The 24844-nt window shown below is 58.0% G+C and overlaps 1 protein-coding gene across 3 annotated transcripts in view; it reads left to right on the top strand.

Moving 5' to 3' along the window:
• The window catches only part of AP2A2 (adaptor related protein complex 2 subunit alpha 2), a 62758-nt gene extending 39048 nt beyond the window's left edge, over positions 1 to 23710 (top strand). For 2 of the 3 annotated variants that reach the window (XM_059932355.1, XM_059932352.1), the window contains exons 6-22: positions 2936 to 3037; positions 6058 to 6166; positions 7484 to 7634; positions 8529 to 8697; positions 9833 to 9970; positions 10957 to 11139; positions 11690 to 11787; positions 12177 to 12408; positions 12517 to 12690; positions 15737 to 15897; positions 18489 to 18571; positions 20069 to 20160; positions 20834 to 20955; positions 21905 to 22021; positions 22110 to 22179; positions 22324 to 22458; positions 23311 to 23710. In XM_059932355.1, the coding sequence (XP_059788338.1) occupies positions 2936 to 3037; positions 6058 to 6166; positions 7484 to 7634; positions 8529 to 8697; positions 9833 to 9970; positions 10957 to 11139; positions 11690 to 11787; positions 12177 to 12408; positions 12517 to 12690; positions 15737 to 15897; positions 18489 to 18571; positions 20069 to 20160; positions 20834 to 20955; positions 21905 to 22021; positions 22110 to 22179; positions 22324 to 22458; positions 23311 to 23388 (2214 nt within the window). In that variant the 3' untranslated portion in view covers positions 23389 to 23710. The remainder of the gene's footprint in view (positions 1 to 2935; positions 3038 to 6057; positions 6167 to 7483; positions 7635 to 8528; positions 8698 to 9832; positions 9971 to 10956; positions 11140 to 11689; positions 11788 to 12176; positions 12409 to 12516; positions 12691 to 15736; positions 15898 to 18488; positions 18572 to 20068; positions 20161 to 20833; positions 20956 to 21904; positions 22022 to 22109; positions 22180 to 22323; positions 22459 to 23310) is intronic. The other variant, XM_059932354.1, reaches the window with a different exon arrangement.
• The last annotated feature ends 1134 nt before the right edge of the window (positions 23711 to 24844 follow it).

Genomic DNA, 24844 nt, shown 5'->3' with positions numbered 1-24844 from the left:
GATGCTTGGGGCGACGTCCACGACCCGTCCATCGGGCCCGGGAGCCCCTGCCCTGGGGACAGACAGGGTGGGCTAGACAGGGCCTCTGGCTCACCCGGTCCCCAGGCGTTGGGGGGTCTCCAGCTTGCCGGCTGCAGGGACGAACAAGGCATAGCCCAGCATCTTCTGGAAACCCCGCGTCCACTGAGGGCTTCACAAGGCGTGCCTGTCTGCACCCTGCTCAAGGCTGTCAGAGGGCCGTCCTGTGGCCCCCCCGGGCTCTGGCGTGCAGGCTGCCTAGTGCACATAGCTGGCGCCCGAGCCAGGCCCGAGCCCTCCCCGCGCCCTCCCCGCACCCTCCCCGCGCCCTCCCCGCGCCGCAGGCCAGGGCAGGGAGACGTGGAGCCATTCGGTGGCTGTGGTTGGCCGTGAGTCACGGGCCCTTGTCCACGCTGACACCGGGAGGCGGGGCCGAGTAGGAAATGACGCTGGACAGAGTGGCCTTGTCCTGCCGGAATCCCGTTGTACAAACGAGAGAATCGAGGTTCCACACAGAATTTCCTGCTGAGCTGATAGATGTTAGCACGTTAGCTGGTTACTCCGTTGTTTCCCAGAAGAGAAATCTCCCTTAAAGATTAAATGAAAAGTAACCCATCGGCACATGTCGACTCAGAGACGAGAGCTGGTGGTTGGGCGGCTCGCCTGTTGCGCTGCCCGGCGCGCTGCCCCTCCGTCGTTTCCGACGCTTACCGGGAACGTTCGAGTCTGCACAGGGCAGCCCTTCCTCGGGGGGGAGGGGGCGTCTGCAGGCCGTGCTGCGGGGCCGGGGGCCTCGGGCCGGGCCGTGCTCCATCTCTTCGGGTTCAGGCCCTGCCGTGGAGCCGGGAGGCCAGGCTGGAGGCCGTGGGGCGTTTTCCAGTTTTGCAGACGAGGAAACTGAGGCTCAGAGAGGTTGGACGGCTTCGCACAGGTCCGGGCTTGAACCCGGAGCCGACGGCAAGGCAGGGCCGTCCAGAGCCCAGGTGTGGCGGGGACGCGGCCCAGTGCTCTGAGCAGGCGTTCTTGGGTACGGTTCGTGGCATTTTACCAGGAGTTGTCATCACTCCTGCCTTGTCGGGGGAGCTTTCTGCAGCCACACGCCGACAGGTGCCGAGGCCCAAGGCCAGCGACGTCCACGCCGAGCGCTTTCCAGGGTGGCGGAGCCGTGTCTCGCCGGCCAGGAGGCTCTCCTCCTTTGACGCTTCTGTGCCCGGCTGTTTGGTTCACTTTTGTATTTTCACGTACCCGGCTCTGTGGCCGGGTGCACCGCTTGGCACCTTTGTGGTTCTAGGCCACAGGAGCCCAGCTTGCGTTGGGCGAGGTGGAGGGGCGTCTCAGCCAGCCCAGGGTGAGGCCGTGCCCGCCGGCCAGCTCTCCCTTCACCTCTGCTGCTCTCTGCACCTGCGCTCTGTCCTCCGCGGGGCCGTGGCTTCTGTGTCACACACCTCCTGACTTTGCCACCAAAGGCGTGAGATTTGGCTTCTTTGGTCTCAAGGTCAGGAAACCCCAGGAAGAGTGTCACTCGCCCACCCAGAGGGAGCAAGCCCTTCTGAGAGCAGCGGAGGAGGCAGGAGGGCTGTGACGCGCGGAGCCCTGTGCCAGGCCTGGCCCGCCCTGAGTCCTGCGCGGCCCGAGCCGTGTCCCGAGCAGGGAGAGGAGGCGGCCCGGGTCGGGGGTGGGGGGCTGGGGGCCGGCAGAGCCACGGCTGCGTGGGCCCCCAGCCCTCTCCTCACACCGCCTTCCTGCGGAGACCCACCGGGCGCGCAGGGAACGTGAGGAACGGCGCCTCGGGAGCCAACCAGCCCCAACTGACTTTTGTCAGAATGTTGCCTGATTCATCCCGCAGGTGAATCTTCCTGGGGAAGCAGGCTGTGTCCCAAACACTCAGAAGCCACGGTGAAAGAGACTCTGCCCTGCGGAAGCCGCGTGTTGCAAATGCCTGTTTGTTAAAGCTCTGTGTTGGGCCCTTATTGCACACTGAGAAGCGGACAGTGAGGCCAGTTAGGTCCGTTTCTGTAGCGTGGCTTTCGCGCTTCCATCAGAACGACGGGAGACTAGCACGGCGGTGGCCTCTGGTGAGGCCTGACCCCGCCTCGCTGCAGAAACTCTGCCGCCTTCTCCCCCCTGCTCAGGAGTGGGGGAGGGGGAGGGACTGGGGGGATTATGTGATGATTCGAGGGAGCTTTGTTGGCATCCTTACGCCCGTTTTCGTCAATGGGTGTCATTCGTTTTGTCTCTTCTTTCTTATATTTGCAAGAGACCTTCTCTACTTAGCCAGTGTCTCCCTCCAGGAGACGTGAGTTACTGGGAGTAAATACTAGTGTCCCAGGACGTCGGTAGAGACTCCCCTGGGCTGCGTGGAAGGTCCCCGTGTGCTGAGGCCAGGGGCCGCGGGGCTCCGTGGGGAGGGTCGGGTCTCATCCGGGCCCGGTGGTGCTTCCAGGACAGAGGGCAGAGACACGGCTTGGACCACTCTTCAAAATGGGGAAGAATGGGCTTTTCAGTTGCCGTTTTACACGATCTCAGTTTTGGGTTGTAAAGATTCATGTGAGTCTGAACACGGTGTGCCCACCCGGAATGATCTAGGTTGGGGCAGCGAGTGCAGAGGCAGGCGATGGGCGGGTGGAGACTGGGGCCCGGAGCCGCTGCCCCGCACTGGCCTTCACTGAGGCAGGGTCTGGGCTAGAGGAGTGCTGGATTTCCCGGTTTTCAGAGAGAAACTAGAACAAGAAAACAACCTATGTGTGCACCTCGCTTTCTAAGCACATTGAGAGCTGATCAGAGTGGGCCCGAGGTGGCCCTGGGCTGCCTCTACCTTTGTTCCTCTGAGTTTAAAGTTCTGTTTAGAAAATGAGTTTAAAATGAGGGGGTGTCGTCAGGAGCTTTGGCGTCTAAATGTGTGTGTGTCTCCTCTCAGGGCGTGGTGACCGCCGCCGCCAGCCTCATCACCACCTTAGCACAGAAGAACCCGGAAGAGTTTAAAACCTCTGTCTCTCTGGCCGTCTCCAGGTTAAGCAGAGTAAGTCCGTCGAGGGGAACAGAACTCGGTGGGTTTTGGTCTTAGTTATTTTCTTTAATTAATATATGTACTTTTTGAAATGCAAGAGGTTTGGGTCAGTTTGTAAGTTCAGGGGTGGACGTGTCTCGGTTAATAGCTGATCGGCTTTTCTTTCGACCTTTTTGTCAGAAGTGCCCTGTTCGCGCAGCAGAGTGCACAGAGCGGAGCGGCTCAGCCCCTGGCCCCGCTACGGGGAGGGAGCGTCCTCAAACTGCATTCAGCTCTGCGCTTTAAATTTTGTGTGGCAAGATCACACAGCATATGTTGTTTTGTGATTGGCTTGCTTTGCTCGACACGTGAAGTTGGCGAATTGTTCCGCCTGTGCCTTGTCTTGTCCAGCACTTAGCCCTCCCCCGGAGGTGACTGAGGAGCCTGGCCCCGCCCAGCGCTGGGCGCCCTCGCGCGTTGTGATCTGGTCTGCGTTTTCCTGATTACCTACGAGCTGGGCAGCTTTGCACGTTTACTAGCTCTTGGAATACCTTCTTTTGTGAAGAGCCTGTCCAGTCTTTCACCCACTTTCCCATGGCGTTGTCTTTTTCGTTTTATAGAAGTTCTTGTTTTATTTTGTTAATTTACCTTAATTTCGTATTTCTTTTTACATTTATATTTACTTATTTTTTTGGCCGCGCCATGTGGCGTGTGGGATCTTAGTTCCCGACCAGGGATCGACCCCGGGCCCCCTGCAGTGGAAGTGCTGGAAGTGAGGAGTCTTAGCCACTGGACCGCCAGGGAAGTCCCCTTTATATATTTTAGATATGAGCACTTTGTTGGTTAGATGGGGTTGAACCAAACAGAATTGCCAACTTTTAACCATTATTGATCTACAAAAATGCCAGCTTCGTATGGTTCAGCCTACTCTGTTTAAAAATCTTGTCCTGCTCTGTAACTTGCCATTTCAGTCTCTTATGAAGTCTTCTATGATCAGAAATTCCACATTTTAATATAGTCAGACTTACTAATCCTTTCCTGTATGGTTGATGCCTTCGTGTCCTTACATGTCTGAAGTTGTTCCCTGTTCTGAGGGCTCGCGTGCAGGGCGACGATCCACCTGGGACAGGTGTCTCTGTGTGGTGCTGCTTCCTCCCCGCAGGCTCTGTGCTGCCCCTTGGTCCCACACCAGCAGCTGAGTCTGTGCTGCACTCCCTTGGTTTCTCTGTACATCTTTGCACCAGTGGTGTGACTTTGGGTTAATTTGATGCCTCGTGGGGCCAGTGTTCCCCCACTCAACAGAATCCTACTGGGGCTGCCTTTAACCTGTAGGTCAGTTTTGGGAGAATTCAAATCTATGTAGTATTGAGATTTTCAATCTATGACCATGGTATTTCTCTCCATTTACTTAATCTTTAATTTCTCTCAAAAATGTTTCAACTTCTCGAGTAGAGGTTCTTTTATATTTTATTCGTCTTGTCTTTATATACTTTATTTAAAAAATGCTGTTCTCAATGACACCCTGTAAATGTTATTATACAATAGCGTATGCTGGTTTGCACAGTTGGTTTTTGTTTATTGCTCTTGATGTTGGCAATTTTGCCAAACTCACCTATTACTTTTGGTAATTGATACGTGGATTGCTTTGGGTCTTCCTCGTATTCCATCATGTGGTCTGTGGACCATGACAGTTTTTTTCCTTTCCCAGTCCATATTTGTTTATACTTTCTGCTTTATGGCTCCAATCGGGACCTCCACTGCAGTGTTGAACATGAGGGATAATTGGTGTCTTGTTTCTACTCTTGAAGGGGGAAGGTCTACGATGTTTCACTGTTAAGTACGACGTAGGCTGGTTTTGTCAGTGTTCCTTCTCTTTGCCACATTAAGGAAATTCCTTTCTATATCTTTGCTAACATTTTTATCATTGATTAACTGGTGAAGCCATTTGAATTTAGGGTTTTCTTTGTGAGACAACTTCTAATTATGCATTCAATTCAAATTCAATTCTTGACATTTGCTAACTTGTGTAAATATTCAGGCATATTGGCAGGAAGTTATTCTGTGTGTCGGCTTCATATTGAGGTCTCTCTTCTCCATTTTGATGCTGGATATTTGCCCTTTTCACTTTTTGCTTGATTAATCTCATCAAGTGTGTAAGAATTTCTTTTGACTTTGTTGGTCCTATTTTGATTTTTCTACCTTATTACTTTCTGCTTATATCTTTATTGTTTTCTCTACTTTCTTTGGGTTAATTTGCTAGTCTCTTTCTGAACCCTTGAGATGAATTCTTCAATGCTTTTGTTTTTGTATTTGTTTCATTGTGTGCATTTAAAGCTGTAAGTTTGTCTCTAAGTGTGGCATTAGCTGCATGAGACGTATTCGAAAGGCAGCCTTTGTTGGCCGGCTGTGTCCACGTGGTGGCGCGGTCCTTCTTCCACTCGGTGCGCCCGCACCCGCTTCTGCTGGTCTTGTCAGTGCTTTACACGGCTTGGAGCTCACCCACTGCAGGAGTGGCCGTGTCTCAGGTCACTCATGACCTAGTGTCTCCACTGCGAGCTTTATGACAGGAGCCGCTCCGAGCTCCCAGACGCAGGACGTGGGGAGGCGCCAGGCTGCGTGTTGGTGGGCGTGTGCTGCCTTAGGGACAGTCCCGTGTTCAGGAGGCTGAGGGGGTGTCTGTCCTGCCCAGACTGTGTGGGACAGGCGGGTGGCAGCGTGATGGGAGGCCGCTTGCTCTCGGGCCTGGGCAGCTCGCGGCGGGGCCTGTGCTCGGGGCGGTGTGGGTGCAGGGCCGGGACCGAAGGCCTCCCTTCTGCGTTTAATGCACTTTCCCAGTCCAGGCTCCGAGAACGCTGTACCGAGGGCGGGGTCGCTGTGGCGCTCTCGAGGGTCCGGTGCTCAGGGTTTGTGTCCCGCGGGGGAGGGGCGTCATCGCGCAGTGGCTCCTCCTGGGGCCTGGGCGGCTGTGCTCCTGCCCCTCAGACACAGACAGGTGCGCCGCACGCTCTCAGCACACCTGCCCACGGTGTCTCATCCCCCGTGCTGTTTTGCAGATCGTGACGTCGGCCTCCACAGACCTCCAGGATTACACGTACTATTTCGTCCCGGCTCCCTGGCTGTCGGTCAAACTTCTGCGGCTCCTGCAGTGCTACCCGCCCCCAGGTGACAGCGTGCAGCAGAGGCCTCTCCGCAGGGGTTTGCTGCAGCGCGTTAGGGTTAGGTCTCTTGTTTGCTATCTTTAAAGTCCTCTCCGGTGCTGGCTCTTGTTCTCGGGATCTTTCTGTGATGCTGCCATGGCTCTTGGCTTTCCCCAGCAGCTGGTAGAGAAATCACAATTTTGGTACGGCTCGGGGTGATCTCTGTTTTTATGAGTAATTCTGGAAACTGTTTGACACCTTACATCCTAAGTTGTTAACAATCTGTGTAACCTTAAAGTACACATCACGGATATTGTTATGTTCGTGTTTTATTCTAAAACGTTACGTTTGACTAGTGTGATAGGTATCTAGAAATAGAATTTCCTGGTTGAAGAATGCACAAGAGAATTTGTGTTCAATACTTCCAAATTGCCTCTACAAAGATGGTTTTATTGTTGTAACCTTTACATTTTAATCTTCATTTATGTTTGTACAAGGTATGTCTTTGTTAAATTCCAGTAACTTTCCATTCTGAGTCTGTTTTATGCTAAAGCGTGAGCCGCACACCCTGCGGCAGAGCCCTCACGTGGGAGCGGGAGCGGGACCCCACCGTTGCCTCCCCCTCCCGCCTGCCGGCCGCCCCCGTCTCCCCTGCGGCAGTAGTTCTCTCCGTGGAACTGACCTCTGCCTCCTTTATTCCGAGACCTGGGGCGACTCCGACCCCCGATGGGGGTGAATCTCATCACCCTCCTCCTCCTTTCAGGCCCCTGCCCCCCATCCCGGGGCGGCTTTGGGGGCCCTGCCCTCCGTCTGCTCAGGTGTGCAGGGCCTGCCCTCCCTGAGCAGCTGGTGGTTGGGTAGGTGCCTTAGATGTGCTGCAACAGTTTCTGGAGTTTTGGTATTTTTATTGCTTTCTTAGTCTTTTTTTGGTCCGTTATTTCTTTTCTTCTGGTTTGACTAGAACTTTAAAATTTTCTTTCTCATTTTATTGCTCTTCATAGTGTTTTCTCTGTTTCTATTGGTAATAGCAGGTAGAGGAAAAAACCTTTTGCTCCCCCTTCCCTCAGACTTTCATATCATGTGTTTTGTCCACGTCTCTGAGATTTTATTTTCCTTGACTTACATAATCTATATTTCAGCAAAAACTTGTGTATGTTATTTGTGTTAAAATGTACGTGTAGTTACCCTGGCTGTTAAATCCTCTTATTTTAAGCAGCCACACGGTTTGAGTAGGGGTCCTCGCCCTTCGTTTTGGGGTTGTGAGATGAGGGGTACCAGTACGCAGGTGGGGCGGCCGTGCGGGCCGAGGGGAGCCGGGCCAACGTCTGTCTGTCTCGCCCAGAAGACCCTGCAGTGCGAGGCCGCCTCACCGAGTGCCTGGAGACGATTCTGAACAAGGCCCAGGAGCCGCCCAAGTCCAAGAAGGTGCAGCACTCCAACGCCAAGAACGCCGTGCTCTTCGAGGCCATCAGCCTCATCATCCACCACGACAGGTGGGCCCCGCGCCTGCCCCCCGCGCCGCCCTCCCCGGCGGCCTGAGGGCGCCGCGCTCTGAGCCGCCCCGCGCGCGCTCTGGCCTCAGAGCCTCCACGCCGTGAGCTTGACTGCCGTGGTCTCACTTCCCCCAGAGGGCTCCCCGGCTTCTCTTGGGCGTCCTGCCCGACCCGCTGCTCCCAGGGCCACCTGGGAATGCGGCGTGAGCACGTGCGCCCTGTAGGCTTTGTTGGTCCGAGGCTGTGGTGGGAAAGCGTGTGGAGGTGGCACGGGGAGGGGAGGGGGAGGCGGAGGGAGGGGAGGGGGTGGGGGGTGCTCCTGCGGCCCCGCCTTCCTGCAGCGCTTCCGCCAGGTGCAGCTGCCTGAGCTCTGCGGTCCACGGGGCTGGGCACCGGTAACAAGACTGTCCCTCTCGGAGGGGCCTCCTTGTCCTTGTTAACTGTGTTCAGAGGGCAGAGTAAAGAGCGAGCAGAGACTTAACGCCAAGTTTCATGTAGTCGGTACTTAAATAGCCAGTAACCTCTTTTATATCATCTCTGTCTGTGCGTCTGTCTCTTGGCGTCGCGACTTTTGTCCGGCTGTCGGCCAAGCGGGTTCTCTGGCTGAGAGCCACCCCCTGGGTGAGGCTTGGTGAAAGCCGGGTCCCCCTGCCGCCCCCGCCCCGCCAGCTTGGCGTGGAGGCTCAGGGTCTCAGCTGCCCTCGACCCTCTGGAGTCAGGGGTTCTGCAGATGCACTCAGAAATGCTCTGGGGGACGCAAGGCGCGGGTCCTCATGTGGTGCCAACCAGAGTGAGCGTCAGGCCTTGCGCCCCGGGAGGCCGTGGTGGCCGTGAACGTGGCACGGCCTAGGCTGATGGGGGACCCCTGCCCACCCACCTCTCCCGTCCGCACAGCGAGCCAAACCTGCTGGTCCGCGCCTGTAACCAGCTGGGCCAGTTCCTGCAGCACCGGGAGACCAACCTGCGCTACCTGGCCCTGGAGAGCATGTGCGCGCTGGCCAGCTCCGAGTTCTCCCACGAGGCCGTGAAGACGCACATCGAGACGGTCATCAGCGCCCTGAAGGCAAGTGTGCCCTTCCGGGGGCTGCCTGGCCACGGGGGCGCCTTGTCCCTGTGTCACTCATGCGGTCACTCATGAGCTACCGGTGGGGGGGGTCCCGCGGTCACTTGGGGCTGTGCTCTCAGGCCCCGGGCAATCTGGCCGGCTGCGTGCGTCCCCGGGCGGTTCTGGGTTCTGCCCGCGAGAGACCATGACCACACAGGGCATCTCCCGCTGGACCAGGCACGTGACGTGAGCAGAGTCGCAATGAAAATTGGGATCAATAGAAACTGTTCTTTTTGGTAGAAGGATGAAATATTTTGTCCACGTCTCCGAGAAAACTCACTCCTTGCAGAAGAATATTTGCTTTTTCCAGGGAATTGAAATTCCAGAGCTGGAAGAGCCAAGCTGAGGTCTTCTGCTCTAATGAGGGTTGGTTCCTCAGGGTCAGACATAGCCACATCCACTGCATTCCTACGTGTTAGAAAACTGAAGGCAGGTGGGGAAGCCACAGAACCCACTGTCTTGGTCCTGGGCTTACTGCTGAGAACACGTCTGACCCTGTTCCTTTGGGTTTGCATGTATTTAATAGACATTTTTGGTGTGTGTTTTGAACAAGAGGCCGTACAAAGGTTTGGAATTTCGCTTTCTGGTGTTTCGAATTCCTCCTGGGTGGTTTTGGCGTCTCTTTCAGTCACTGCCTGGATGAGAAAGACTTGCTCTTGCCGTGCCTGTGGCTGGGCCCACGGCAGCGCCTCTCATGCTGTCCTGTGCTGGGGAGCAGCCGTGCTCTTGTTTCTGAGGGTCCGCGGTGGGGCTGGGAGCCAGCACGGGGACAGGCTCTCAGGCGACGCGGAAGGGGCCGGCCTCTGACCCACCCCCTGGGGATGGAGCGGGGTCGTGATCTTGGCCGGTCCAGAGCCGCCTGGTCCGAGTGCCGGAGTGAGGGGGGCAGTGGGGTGGCAAGTGAGGGGCTCTCGGGGCCCTGGATTTGGGAGGTGAGTGGGGAGAGCTCCGAGTGAGCATTGGGACGGGGTCGGGGGGGTGTGCCTGAGCCGCCCGGCTCGGGACCATGGGAGGGTATGTGTCACAGCGGACTGCCACCGTCCCCTGCCCAGGCTCCTTTCATGTGGCTGTTGGCTCTGTGCTCGTTCCCCAGACGGAGCGGGACGTGAGCGTGCGGCAGCGGGCCGTGGACCTCCTCTACGCCATGTGCGACCGCAGCAACGCCCAGCAGATCGTGGCCGAGATGCTGAGCTACTTGGAGACGGCCGACTACTCTATCCGAGAAGAGATTGTGAGTTCTGGCGGCCTCTGTGTCGTCACCGGCACCGATGCTTGTGTGGCTCAGCTGAGGTGCCTTCTTACAGCCTTTGTTGGGAGTCTACTGCATACTGGATGGAAGAGTCCTTTGCTTTAGTTTTTTATCAGCGTTTTCAGTGGAGCCTTCCGGTCTTTCAGAATCACTTTGCAGAGGCCCTCCCCTCCCCCTCCTCCCCTCCCCCTCCCCCCTCCTCCCTCCTCCCCCTCCTCCCTCCTCCCCCTCCCCCTCCTCCCCTCCTCCCCCTCCTCCGCCTCCCCCTCCTGTGCAGAGGTCCCAGGAGGCAGGTGCTCAGCACGGAGGGAGCAGGGCGTGCGTGGGGGGTGGGCACAGCGGAGACACAGGCCGGCGTGGCAGTGAGGGGCCCCCAGCGCCCAGCTTTGGGGCCAGCTCTGGGCTTGAAGGACTTGAAGCCGAGGGCGGTGACGAGGCGGGTGTCCTGGAGTGACGCTCTGGGGTCGTTACGGAGGGTCGACTTGGAGGCCAGAGGGTGTGCAGAGCAGGTGGACGGGGCCTCTGGGGCGCGGTCAGGAGGTCACGCTGGGGAAGGTGGGCGTGAGGGCGGCAGCGCGGGGGGCCGGGCTCCAGGTCGGCGGCAGTGCTGCTCAGGGCAGGCTCAGTGCAGGAGGAGGCTGTACCCTGGGGAGGTGAGGGGTCTCCTTTCCACAGCCCGGAGCAGGGGCCCTGGGGAGCCGGTGAGAAGGGCTGTTGGAGCAGGAGGCCCAGCGAGCGCGGCCGGCGCTTTGCCAGCGGGGCTGCCTGGGCCGCGGGCCGGGTGGGCGGGGCTGGCGGGGCTCGCCGTGCCTCCTGCAGCTGTGCCCGTCTCGCCTGTTCTCCCTCGACACGTCTTTCCACGTCTGCTCCTGGAACCTTAGACTTACGGGCGCCTTTGAGAGGTGGGGGTCGCTTTGGCGTGGGTTCAGGCCCTTCTGAGGCCCTCCCTGAGTGGCCGTGCCCTGCAGGTGCTGAAGGTCGCCATCCTGGCGGAGAAGTACGCCGTGGACTACACGTGGTACGTGGACACCATCCTGAACCTGATCCGCATCGCGGGCGACTACGTGAGCGAGGAGGTGTGGTACCGCGTCATCCAGATCGTCATCAACCGGGACGACGTGCAGGGCTACGCCGCCAAGACGGTGTTTGAGGTGTGGCCCCGCCCCGCCCCCGCCAGCCTTCCCGCAGGCCGGGCTCCGGCACTGCTCCTGCCTCCGCTGGAGTCTCAGTGCCCTCTCTCCCTGATTTCAGCACGGCGGCCCCGGGTGGGAGGCTCTCGGTCAGCGAGCGGCCTCCTGAGCAAGCTGCCCGGGCCGGGGCCTCGGGCTGGCCTCTGTGTGTCCGAGAGCAAGCGTGGGGCCGCAGTGGGGGGTTCGCGGTCTCCGTCGGCGAGGGCCGTGTGCCCCCACCCCTGCCCAGGGCCCAAGCGTCAGTTTTTGGGAGCAGCTCTCATTCCAGGGGTGGGGTCGGCCCCGGCCCTGCCCGTGGGGCTCCCCTGCTACTGATTCCTCTGCCGAAGTGGCCAGGAGGGAGGATGGGGCGGGGAGTGCATTCGGGAGGGGCTCAGCAGGCTCCCCGGGAAGGCAGCCTGAGCCCGCTCTCCTGGCTCGTCACGCGGCTCGGTGGCTTTCTCCGGAGGCCGAGCGCTACCGGTGCCTCCTCTGCCTGGGCACCAGGCTCACCGCGTGTGCTCTTCCGTAGGCGCTGCAGGCCCCAGCATGCCACGAGAACCTGGTCAAAGTCGGTGGCTACATCCTAGGGGAGTTTGGGAACTTGATAGCAGGAGACCCGAGATCCAGGTGAGTCACCCGGGGGCCGGGAGTCCCGCGTCCAGTGCCGGGCCTGTGCCCAGTGGTTCTCACCCGATGGCCTAGTAGAGGCCAGCTGATGTCCCGAGCTCCCCAGGACAGCCCGGAGCGAGGGCACGTCCACTCTGGTTGACTGTACGGAACACGGGGATTCTGGGGGGAAAGGAGGCGTGGCCGATGGCCAGCGCTCTTCAGAGGGAAGCCTGGGCTCGGCCTGGAGCCGGAACGCGCAGGTTCTGGCGGAGCGTGGGCTCACCTCCCCGCGTCACTCCGCGCTCACTCCCCGTCCGGCGGGGACGCGCGGGGGTCAGGCTCCGGCGGGGTGGGCCAGGCGGGGCGTGAGGCGTGGCGGTGACGCCGTGCCCCGTGTGCCCCCCCAGCCCCCTGACCCAGTTCCACCTGCTGCACTCCAAGTTCCACCTGTGCAGCGTCCCCACCAGGGCGCTCCTCCTGTCCACCTACATCAAGTTCGTGAACCTCTTCCCGGAGGTGAAGGGCACCATCCAGGACGTGCTGCGCAGTGACAGCCAGCTGAAGAACGCTGACGTGGAGCTGCAGCAGCGCGCCGTCGAGTACCTGCGGCTCAGCACCGTCGCCAGCACTGACATCCTGGTGCGCCACGCTGCTCTCTTCCCCCCCGCCTCGCCTTGGCCGCCCTGTCTGGGGGCCGGGGGCCATGGGGCTTTGTGCTGCGCTCACCCAGGACTCCTTTCCCCCCAGGCGACTGTCCTGGAGGAGATGCCTCCGTTTCCAGAACGTGAGTCTTCTATCCTGGCCAAGCTCAAGAAGAAGAAGGGCCCCAGCACGGTGACTGACCTGGAGGAGGCCAAGCGGGAGAGGAGCGCCGACGTCAATGGGGGCCCTGAGCCCGCCCCGTCCAGCACCAGCGCCGCGGTGGGTCGCCTCCTGAGGGCCGTACCCTGCGTGAGCTCCTGGGGCACCTGGTCCCCGAGATCCGTGACCCTGGACTGTTGTCGTTGGGGGGCGGGCTGACCCAGACACCTGTGTCTGTCGGCCAGACTGTGTCTGTCGGATGGTTGTCTGGGGTCCGCGGTCAGCTCCCACGTCTCCCCTCGGCTTTGGATTTAGAAGGCGTGGTCACCCGTCTCTTGCATGACTGCCGTATAGTCCCGCGCCGCTCGCTGGTTTCCAGTGGACCCGCCTCCTGCTGTCCTCAGAGGTTTTTCACTAGTGAGCACATCAGAGCGCGCGTGCTGTTCGCGCACGATGCCCTGAGAACGTGTCCTTCGGCGTTCGTCGGGGAACATGCCGTTTGGAGAGTTGGGTTTCCTCTCTCGGCTCGCTGGAGGGAGCCCGGGGCGCAGGTGCGTGAGCCCGGCTGGGCAGCAGCCCCCGTGGCCCTGCGCGCGGCTCCCGAGGACCTTGGGCTTTACGCTTGGCCCGTCGGGAGGCAGCCTGGAGAGCTGTGTCTCCCCTCCAGGACGCCGGTCCAGCGCCATGGACGGTGCTGCTTACACTGTCCGGCGGCGTCTGTGAGGGCGGCGCATGCCCGCGTGCGGACGGCCTGGGGCCCGGGTGGTTTGCTCATCCAGCGCGTGCTCGTGTCTGAGTCCTGGTGCTCCGCGGGGGGCCGCTCGCCTGGCTCCACATGTCCCTGTGTGCCCCGGGGCCTCGGGCCCGCCGTGCGGCCTGTGCTCAGACCTGGCCTGGCCCTTGACTTGGGGCCCCGTCATAGTCAGGACCTCTCACCTGAGCCCTGATACCTTCTCTCCAGGGGCGCCCTTCGTGGCCCTGTGGATGTGAGTTCCCGTTTGTCCTCGCGGCTCAGGGAGCTGGGGCAGGGGGAAGGCCTTGACGGGGCTGGGGAGTTGAGGCAGAAGCAGCAGGACAGAAGAGGCTGGGGTCCCTCCTGGCTGGGATTCTCCTCCTGGTGTCTTCTTTCTCCTGTCTTCAAACTCAGAAGGGAGGCCCCGCCTCAAAGTGGCATTGAGATGTCTGGATTTTACAAGAAAACCTGTGACGCCTTTTGCTTTGTGTAATATCGGCCAGAATGCCTTTTGTTTAGGCTCACAGGTCACGCCAGGAAGTGATTTTCTTTGTGGCCTTCCTGGGAGCTCAGCTCAGCTGTGGCTTCGGGGTGCTTGTCTGTGCGCCTTGAGGGTGGCTGTCTGGAGGCCGCCAGTCCTCCTGGGGCTTTGGGCTGGCGGAGGAGCCCGGAGCCGCCCTGCGCCCTGTGGTGTGCGGCGCTTCGAGCGGGTGTGACCTGTGCAGAGTGGGTGCCAGGCCGGCTCCTTGGGGAGGGTCTCCCCGAGTCCTGAGAAGAGGCGGGGGGTCCCAGTGCTGCAGGGTGGAGCCTGCACGTGGGGTCTGGGGAGGGAGCAGGCGTCCTAGCGGGGCCTCCCCAAGGAGCAGCCTTGCTTTTGTCTGTCCGTGTTTGACTTAACGGGACAGAAGGGTTTTCCTACTTTAAAAAGCATTTGCGCTGTTCTTCGGGAACCAGTGGAGACGTTGTGCAGTAGGTGGCAGAGGTGCAGTGACCCCGTCAGGCTGCGGTTCTGCGGCCCAGGCAGAGGCCTTTCTCGCGTCACTCACAGGAGGCTCGGGGCCCCCCGGGAGCAGCTCCTAACCTTGGGTGGCCGGGCTCCCGAAGATGGCCTCGCTGGCGGGAGGCTGTTGTGAGGGGCTGTGTGTGCGGGAGTGTCGTCCCAGGTGCAGGGCCGAGAGCCCCCGTGGCCGTTTCATCCAGACTCTCCCCGACGGCGCAGAAGCTTCTGATGAAGCTCGACAGCTCCTCTGGGGCCCCCTCCCCTTCTCCTGGGGAGCCCGGCCTGGCCTGTCCGCTCTACCCAGGAGCCCCTTGCACCCGGAGCCGCCCGCTTCCGGCCGCAGGGTGGGCCTGGCGTGCTGCCTGCCCTGGAGCCCCGGGAAGGAGGGCCCGGCACGCGGAGCGGAGCTCTCAGCCGGCTCAGGCCCGCGTCCTCTCTGCGGGACGGGACACGTGTTCTGTGACGCCTCTTTTGTCTCAGCGTGGAATCCATACAGAAGATCGTCTGCCGACGTGTGTGATCTTGCTAGAAATTCAGTGCAGTGCTCTAAATATAAAAGGGAAACAAGTAGTTATTTATGCTAACGTAATGATTCCCGCGTGTACGTCCTCAGCATGGCCTGAGGGCGGACTGGCCAGTGCCCAGGGTGGGTGCATCCACACTCCTGAGAAAGAAAGGGCGTTGGCCTCCTTCGGCTCTCAGCGTGGCTGCCAGCGTGGCCGCGTTCCTGGAAAGATGAGGGAGTGTGTCGTAAAACCGAGCAAGATGTTCACTGCAGTGACCAAAAGCAGCTCTCGGATGTAGCCTCAGGTGACTGTAAGTGGATATTTGCCCTCAGGACGGTCCAGTGGGACATTTAAGCGTCATTCCAGATGAGTTCTCACAGGCCTGGTTCTTGCTGCGACACGATCCTCGTGGTCATCAGGACCCTGCACGTTTCTGGAACGTGTCCGCCCTGGCAGGGGCGGCGCCAGCTCTCTGTGCAGCCGGTGGGGGGATGTCTGGGGAGTGAGCGTATGGTGAGTGCACTGTGGTGTCTCCTGTGTGAGTCTGGAGAGTGATTTGGGAAGGGCTTTGGCTTTGTTCGTTGTCTTTTGCCTAGGATCAAAAAGCAGCTATTTAGGCACAACATTGTAAATCAGCTATACTTCAACAACAACAAAAAAAGACAAAACAAGGAAAAAAGCAATTATTTAAAAACAAAACCCTGTTCTGCAGGCGTTTTATCTGCTTTTTCTCTGCAACGAAATGGAACATAGAAACGATTAGGACGCACCCTCCTAAGCCGCTTGCTTTCACTCCTGTCGTGTTCGCAGCCTGGTTACGTGGTTCACAGTGACGTGCGCGGGCTCCTCTCTGCCGCCCGACGCCCCTGTTCAGGGTGCGGGGGGCGCAGGAGCCTCCGCGCTGACCCCCCCCGCCCTCTCTTCCAGTCCACGCCGTCTCCGTCAGCAGACCTCCTGGGGCTGGGCCCTGCGCCCCCCGTGCCCACCGGACCGCCACCCTCCGCCGGCGGGCTGCTCGTGGACGTTTTCTCAGACTCACCCTCCGCGGTCGCTCCCCTGGCTCCCGGCTCCGAGGACAACTTCGCCAGGTAGTCTGCCGCCTGCCTCCCGAGGACAGGGGCTCCCCCCGCCCCCGCCAGGCCTGCGCCCTGGGCGCCCTGCCCTCAGGGAGGAAGGAGGCTCAGGCTCTGGGCGGGTGAGGGAGCGGCGGGCGCCCCGCGTGCTCTCTGCTGCTGTGGGCTGCGCCTGCCCTGCCGGACGCTTGTACTCTGCTCTCCGTGCTGTGCCCCTGGGCTCTCTGATCACGCCCCGTGTCTGCCCTCCAGGCACCTAGCTTTTTTTTTTTTGAAGAAACGCTCTTCAGTTCACAGTCACTGCTTTGTCCTGTGGGGTCTGCTTCCAAGGCCCACTTCCTGCTCCTCCGCTGACCCGTTCCATCCTTGTCACCTCTGTCTGACCGGTGTCCCGACGTTCACACCCCTGCTGTGGGCCAGCAGAGTCCTGCGTGCGGTCGACTTGGCCCCGTTCCCCCACTTTGAAGGCGAAATCCCAGGCTGCTCTTGGCCGTGCTTTGCTGCGCGGGTCCTGTCGCTTTTCCCTGCTTGCTCTGTGTCCCCCTGTCTCTGCGGATCTAAATCCAGCCAGGAGGTGGGGGCCGCCCTCCGAGAGGAGCGCGGGTGTGAGTTCTGTTGTCTCCGAGGAGCGGCTGCTTGTCCTCGGTCTTTGTGACCACGGAAGAGTTCTTGGGTTGTCTAGTTTCTCCAGTCTCTCTCCGTTCACCCCGCGTGCTAATTCGTCTTTCCTGTTGCTTGTTGGAAATGACTGGGGAAGGGCAGGTTTGCAGTGCCGCTGGTTGTCCGTCTCTGGCTGAAAACAGACTCTCTTTTTTTTAAACTGAGGTATAGTTAGTTGGTTTACAACATCATATTAGTGTCAGGTGTACAACGTAGGGACTCAACTGTTTTAGGTTATATTCCGTTTAAAGTTATTACAAAATAGTGGCTGTATTTCCCTGTGCTGTACAATATGTCCTTGTAGCTTATCTGTCTTATGCATAGCAGGTTGTACCTCTTACTCCCGTACCCTGTCTTCCCTCTCTCCTCTTCCTTCTCCCTGCTGGTAACCACTAGTTTGTTCTCTATATCTGTGAGTCTGTTTCTGCTTTGTTATATTCATTTATTTTTCAGATTCCACACGTGAATGGCAGCATGCAGTATTTGTCTTTCTCTGTCTGACTTATTGCACTTAGCATGACGCCCTCCAAGTCCATCCATGTTGCAAATGACAGAATTTCATTTTTGTTATGGCTGACTGAGTGAGTGTGTGTATGTGTGTGTGTGTGTGTGTATTCCATTGTATATTATACCACATCTTGATCCACTCATCCGCTGACGGACACTTAGGTTGCTTCCATATCTTCACTTGTGTAAATAATGCTGCTGTGAATATTGGGGTGTGTGTATCTTTTCAAATTAGTGTTTTCATTCTCCTTGAATATACCCAGGACTGGAATTGCTGGATCATGTGGTAGCTGTATTTTTAGTTTTTGGAGGAACCTCCATACTGTTCTCCAGTGTTTGCACCAGTTTACATCCCCACCAACAGTGTGCCACGGCTCCCTTTTCTCCACGTCCTCGTCAGCATTTGTTACTTGTGGGCTTCTTGCTGATGCCATTCTGACAGGTGTGACGTGTTGTCTCTTTGTGGGTTTGATCCCCGTTTCCCTGATGACCAGTGATGTTGAGCATCTTTTCATGTGCCTGTTGGCATCTGTATGTCTTCTTTGGAAAAATGTCTATTCAGGTCTTCTGCCTGTTTTTTAATTGGGTTGTTTGGTTTTTCGATATTGGGTTGTATGAGCTGCTTATATGTTTTGGAAATTAGCCTCTTATTGGTCTTACCATTTGCAAATATTTTCTCCCATTCAGTAGGTTGTCTTTTTGTTTTGTTGATGATTTCCTTTGCTGTGCAAAAGCTTTTAAGTTTAATTAGGTCTCGTTTATCTTCGCATTTGTTTCCTTTGCCTTAGGAGCAGATCCAAGAAAATATTTGCTGCGGTTTATGTCAAAGTGTGCTCTGCCTGTGTTCTCTTCTAGGAGTTTTATGGTTTCAGGCTTACATGTCAGTCTTTAATCCATTCTGAGTTTATTTTTGTATGTAGCGTGAGATGTTCTAGGCTCATGCTTTTCCACGTAGCTGTCCAGCTTTCCCAGCACCAGGGGAAGGGGGAGCGGGGGAGAGGGGAGGGGAGGACGGGAGGCGCGGGGAGGGCCGCCTGGGTGTAGGCGTGGGTGTGCGTGGCCTGCGCACAGCCCCGGTGGCATGTCAGGTGGCCGAGCCTGTGGGCCGACCTGAACAGACGTGTGTGCTTTTGCCGTGGCGCCCGTGTCCTGAGTCAGTGGAAGCTGTTCACGGTTGAGCAGCACCTTCATGGAAGGCAGACGACCTGCTCCTGCGGTCATTCCTTGGTTGCGCCGTGTCACCCTCTCAGCTTACCTCCCATCTCTAGCGGGCGCTTTTAATGGTGTTTGTTGGAATATTTGCTGCTTTTCCCTTCCCTCATGTCCCAGAGAGGTTTTTCTGGTCTTCGTGTTCTTTAAACCCTTTTTCAAAACTGATCTTGGTATTTTCGGTGGGTGGGTGGCTTTAAGTGACTCACATGCTGTCCCTTGTCCCCCAGGTTTGTCTGTAAAAATAATGGTGTGTTGTTTGAAAACCAGCTTCTTCAGATTGGACTGAAGTCTGAGTTTCGGCAGAATTTAGGTACGTGTTTTACTTTACTTAATGAAAACTTCTCTTAGAAGTTATGAGGAGAAAGTATTTCCAAATCACATATCTCAAAAGGGTCTAGTTTCTAGAATATATAGAGGACTCCAAATCAACAACAGAAAAACAACCCAGTTGAGAAATGGGCAAAAGTCTTAGACATTTCTCTAAGGAAGACATTCAGATGTCCAAAAGAGCATGAAAAGGTGCCCAGCATCACTAATAGTCTGAGAAACGCAATCAGACCCGTCGAGGTACCAGCTCACACGCATCAGCACGGCTGCTGTAAAAAACAAAACAAGTGTTGGCGAGGACGTAGGGAAATTGGAAGCTTGTGCGCTGGGGGGATGTATTTGCTGCTGTGGCAAACAGTCTGGAGGTTTCTTAAAAAACTAAAAATAGAACTCCCATATATATGACCTAGCAATCCCACTTCTGGGTATTTACCCAAAAGAATTGAAAGGAAAGCAGCGACTGGAACAGGTACTCGCACGCCCACGTTCACAGTCACCAAAGGGTGGAGGCAACCCGAGTGTCCGTCCATTTGAGTGGATACACAAAATGTGGTTTAAACACACAACGGAACACTACTCAGCCTTAAAAAGGAAGGAAACTGTGACACAGGCTACACAGGGTGAACCTTGAGGACATTACACTCAGTGAAATAATCCAGTCACAGGAGGCCAAATGCTGTCTGATTCCACTCCCAGGAGGTCCCTGGAGGAGTCAGATCCATAGAGACAGAAAGTAGACGGTGGGGCCCGGGCTGGGGGAGGGGAGGGGAGTGAGTTTTCATGGGGACAGAGCGTCCGTTTGGGAAGACAGAACGTTCCGGGGATGATGGTGGGGAAGGTAACACGACCATGTGCATGTGCTTCGTGCCCCGCCTTGTGCACCTAGACGTGGCTGAGATGGTAAATTGCAGGCTGTATACTGTATGTTTTACCCCATTTTTAAAAAAAGCCTTCTGTTTCCCCCAGCCCCCCAAAATTATGCCCACTGACTACTGGGGCTGCTGCCGAGGGGCCCTGTGGGCTGCTGGCCCCGCCTCCCTCTTGGCACCATCGTGGAGCCTTGTCTGCGGAAACGAGTGGAGGGTGGGAAGGCAGCGCGTCTGCCCCGCAGGGCCCCTCAGACTCCTTCTCACTGAGGACGGACGGAGGTGTTGGTTTCTCATTTGATGAAGGGGTTAGACTCCGGGCCACGGTGGCGTCACCCAGGAGCCGTGGTGTTTCTTAGGCTGTGGGAGAGGCATGCCCACCTGTGCGTCCTTTTTAGGAGATTGGAAGTTCACGTTCCATTCTGAATTCTGAGGGCGTAAAGACGTTCACAGAGGTCTGTGTGGCGGTTTCTGCTGTGCTGGCTCCGAGCCCCCCAAGTGCCGAGGCCGCGGGCTCGGGGCGTCACTTGTGTGGGGCGGGGGCTGTGGGTTCCTCCGTGCAGCTCAGGAGGCTGTGGCGTGGCGTGGGAACAAGCTCCTCTGCTTCCTTCTAGGCCGGATGTTCATATTTTACGGTAATAAGACCTCCACGCAGTTCCTGAGCTTTACTCCTACGCTCATCTGTTCGGACGACCTCCAGGCCAATATCCTTGGTTCCGTTGCCCCTCGGCCCCTGGCAGAAGCGGGTGGAGGGTAGACTAGGAGGACGTTTCCAGGTGCTGTTACTGCAGCCTCAGGGGACCTTCCCACACTCAACGTTGCTTGTTTATAACGCTGGTGAAGTTCATGCAGGCCTGTTCCGGCCTCCACATCCGCTGGGGCTCTGGTCTCCTTGGGGAGTCTCCCAGGGAGCTGCTGCCCAGGCAGAGCGAGTGATGGGCCACCTGGGACGAGCTGCGACCGGAGACAGTCCCATATAAACGGCAGAACTGGGACGTGAGCTTCTCCAGCCCGTCAGCCTTGCCATCCAGGTGTCTTGTTCCCGCGAGGACGGGCCGCCCGGGTAAAGTGAGGGAGAAGGAGGCCCAGCTTGACCACCAAGGATGCCGCCTTCCCTGGAAAAGCCGTGTGAAGCAGGAACCTCCTTACTACAGGCCAGATCTATTTTTATTTTAAGATAAGCACGTTTTAAACGTGGACCGTTAAAGCTAAGTGTTTCGGGATAGTCATTAAAAACACACGTACGGCAGGTTTCGTCCGAGGTCAGGATGTGAGCGCCGACTCCTGCCGGGCCCCTTCTGGAGCCTCTCTGACCTCGGGGCTCACGGGGCTCAGCCTGTGTTCCCAGCGTCGCCACAGCTTCCTTGACACACGCACATCTGAGCCTGCAGACCAAGCCCGTGGACCCCACCGTGGATGGGGGCGCGCAGGTGCAGCAGGCCGTCAACATAGAGTGCGTGTCCGACTTCACCGAGGCGCCCGTCCTCAACATCCAGTTCAGGTGGGAGCCCCGGCCGAGGCACCAGCCGCTCTTGCTGGCCGCGGGGGTGTCAGGCTGGGCTGGTGCGTGGCTGTGACGTGGGACCTCTGCATCCTTCCTTCAGAGGGTGTGGTGAGGACCGAGGGGTGACCTGCCGTGCACACTCCGGCGTCTGCTACAGGGGGTGTGGGAAGTGGGGGAGGGAAAGCGTGCCCGGGGTCTGGGACGCCGGGTGGGCGGGGCCTTCTTCCCAAGGCCCGGAGCTTTCAGGCCAGAGACCGAGGGCCTGTTGCGCCGCGGCGCTGCCCGGCCTGCTGCCCCAGAGGTCAGCTGCAGGGTGGTGGGCCCTCCAGGTCCTCGTCGGGTGTGTGAGCCCCTGTGTGTTGTACTCTGAGCACACAGGCCGGTTTGATGATTTTTTGTGCCGTGTCTGTGTTGCTTCTCGGCTCGTTCCTGCCATCTTTCAGTGACTGCGGTAGAGTGTGCACACCAGCCTTCCCTGCTGGCTATTTGTAAGGTTAAATTTTGAAAAAGCACCTTTCCAAATACGAAGTATACAGAGACCTGCAGATGGTGTACTTTGTAAAATGAAGGGAAATAGACGTGCAGAATTTTTGTTTCATTCCGTAGGCGCACTGTTTTCTTTTAGTCTTTTCATGGAAAAAAGAAAAAACCCACATGATTTAAACTTGGAGTTGTAGGACATGGACTGCTCGGGAATGGGAAGAGGTGGCGCCTGTCCCCGGTGGTGCGACCAGCCCGGCAGCCTTGGCCGGGGGTGGCAAGGGCACGTTCCCCGACGTCCTCGGCCATCGATGACGGTGCGCCGGAGATGGACCAGGCTCCCTGGAGCCCCGGGCTGCCCTTCCAGATCTCTCCGCCCCACCTTTTGCACGCGGCCCCTCTGTGCCCTGGAGGTGGCATGCTCGGGACCTGGACTCTTCCCAGCATGCCTCTGTGTTGCTCACAGGTATGGGGGAACCTTTCAGAATGTGTCTGTGAAGCTGCCTATCACACTCAACAAGTTTTTCCAGCCCACGGAAATGGCTTCTCAGGATTTCTTCCAGCGCTGGAAGCAGCTGAGCAAGTGAGTGGCGCCCTGTGCCCCCGGATGGGCGGGGGGCCTCGGCTCTGTCTCAGCTGACGGCACCCGCGCTGGCCTCTGTTTCCCACAGTCCCCAGCAGGAAGTGCAGAATATCTTCAAGGCGAAGCATCCAATGGACACAGAGATCACCAAAGCCAAGGTAAAGGTCTTGCTGTGGATGTTCCCAGGGTCGGGACACGACCGGAGCCCTCGGAGGAGGCTGGCGGGTTCTCCCCTCGGAGAACCCTCCACCTCTGCTGGCGCCGGTGCAAGGGGCTCCTGTTTCTCCCGGTTCTTCCCACAGATTATTGGCTTTGGTTCTGCACTCCTAGAGGAAGTCGATCCTAATCCTGCAAACTTTGTGGGAGCCGGTATCATACACACCAAAACCACCCAGATTGGATGCTTACTGCGTTTGGAGCCGAATCTGCAAGCCCAGGTCAAGCGCCTTGAGGGAATCGCTGAATACGCTTAAATTTTTTTTTTTTTTTTTTTTTTACTGTGGTGTAATTCATACACAGTGAGATGTGCAGATAGATCCCAAATGTGGTAGTTTGATGTGTTTCGACAGATGTGTACACCTGTGTAACCACCACCACCTGTTGGTGCGTGTAACATTTCCACTGCCCCAGAAAGTTCCCTGGCACGCCCGCATCAGCCCCGGCCTCCCTAGGAGGCAGCGCCGTGTGGCCCAGTGTGGGGCCTGCCTGGCCCCGGGCTCCAGCAGTCACCGTGTTGCTGCCGTGTCCACGGTGGGTCCTCGTGGAGCACGTGGCCCTCCTTTGCGGGGAGGTGCCACGCTGGTTTGCCCAGCCCTCCTGTCGATGGACATCAGGCTGCCCCTGTTTCAGGAGGCATTGAATAGGGCTGCTGCAAACATCCGGGCGTGCCTTTGTGTAGGACACGGACTGCTTGGGAACGGGAAGAGGTGGCGCCTGTCCCCGGCGGTGCCACCAGCCCGTGTTTTCATTTCACATGGGGAACAGTCAGGGTGGGATTGCCGGCTCATGGGGTCCAGGCACGGTAAGCATTGCTGCCCCGACAGCGATGCGGTCTCAGACGCCCACCAGCCGCGCGTGAAGGTTCCAGTTGGTCCACATGCACACGAGCACTTGTTATTGTCAAGCTGTTTTATTTTTGCCACTGAAAGCGTGTTCGATGCTTGAGTCTGTCAACAGTGGGCGCCTCCAGGGAAGGGCTGAGCAGGGGGCCTTGAGGGGCCGCGGGGCAGGGCTGGCCCCACAGCGTCTGCCCTGGCACCGCCACTGACCTGCTGTGTCCTCTGTTTCAGATGTACCGACTCACGCTGCGGACGAGTAGAGAAACCGTCTCTCAGAGATTGTGTGAATTGCTTTCGGAACAGTTTTAATCAACAAGGACAGAGGGTCAGGCTCCTGTGTCTGCGTTTTTCTTCATCTCCACTATCGTCTTCGTTGCCATGCTGCAAGTCCATGCCCTGTCTAGCGTCGCAGCCCGGGCGCCTCCCAGCCCTGCTTCTCTGGCCTCGTCCCTTCTGGGGATGGATGGGGAGCCTGTGTGCCGCTGAGGAAGAACAGGCTCAACCTGGACCCAGCCGGCCTGCCCAGTCAGGAGGAGAGGGGCGTGGATCCCGGGATCCACTCTTATAGAAATCAAGACAGTTCTGTGGCTAAGTCTACAAATTAAAGGGAATTTAGAAGTTTGAATGAAAATGGAAAGTTTTTTGAAATTTTATCAAGATGCCGGTGCTATCTTACTGATAGTTCATCTCTGATGCTCTGAGAGGAGAGGCGGCATTCTGTCTGCCATGGGAATAGATCTTGGCTACTTGGATGGGAGACGGGGAGGTGGCCCAGGGGCTGATGGGTATGTCCACAGGGGGCCCAAGCGCCGACCTCGGCCAGGGTGAGAGCACAGTGCCTGGGGGCTTGCCGGGGCCGGGTTCTGAATCTAGAAGTTAGACAGGGTTGTGTTCTCAATGACAATCAACAAAAACACGTATCCTGGCTAGATTTAATTGTATTTTCCTTTTTCCCAGCACTGTGTTCTTAAAGTGAGATTTGTAAAGCCGCCTGACTGAGACCTTGTGTGTGCAGTGCTGGGGGGAGGGTTCCTGGTGGCTCTAGAGGGTGTGTACCTAACCTCATGCATCTTTGGGTTTCAAATGAGTGCACCGTCACCACAGTGGCCCAGGACTGGTTCCCGATTGTGATGGCAGCGTTTGTTGTGGGCCAACAGAGAAGATTTCTGGAAGGTGAGCTGGTCTCTTCCCTGTGCAGTGGCCTAAATGTGCCGGGGTCATGATTGCAGGCTGGGGTGCTGTGGACCTTGGCCTGTGCAGTGGGAGGAGGGAGGCCTGCGTGTGGTCAGGAAGCAGAGAGCAGAGCGGGCATGAGCTGGCACCTGTCCCCGCCCCCGCCCCGTGCGCGCGGCTCTCACGTGCCGTCCCCTGCGCCTCGAGATGCCGAGGCGGGGGCCCGTGTCCTGTTAGCGGCAGATGCACCAGGTGGGCGGCAGGCACAGGCTGCAGGTTTGTCCTCGACAGACAACGTCTGCTTTCGGCACTGAGGGGCCCAGGGAGAGCTGGGGCCCTTGTTGGTTACCCTGGCTTTCCAGCAGGGACCGGGCTCCCTGCCGCGCGGTGGGGAAAACCATGTGGGGCAGGGCAACACAGTGGCCCTCTGCCGTGGTGTGGGTCGCGGGGAGGCAGCTTCTGGGAGTCGCCATGCGGGTACTGGGGCCCCCCGCGCTGCGGATGCCCCACTCAAGGTTCCCACACCCACCAACCTGTGCGGCCCCTGCAGTGCGCAGTTGTGGAGGCTGAGGCCTTGCGCGTGTGGCAGCGT

Source organism: Balaenoptera ricei, chromosome 8, assembly GCF_028023285.1.
Source record: "Balaenoptera ricei isolate mBalRic1 chromosome 8, mBalRic1.hap2, whole genome shotgun sequence".
In the NCBI taxonomy this organism is placed as follows: domain Eukaryota; kingdom Metazoa; phylum Chordata; class Mammalia; order Artiodactyla; family Balaenopteridae; genus Balaenoptera; species Balaenoptera ricei.
Note: the sequence above shows the minus strand (reverse complement) of the source record. Positions and strands in the feature narration are given on the sequence as shown.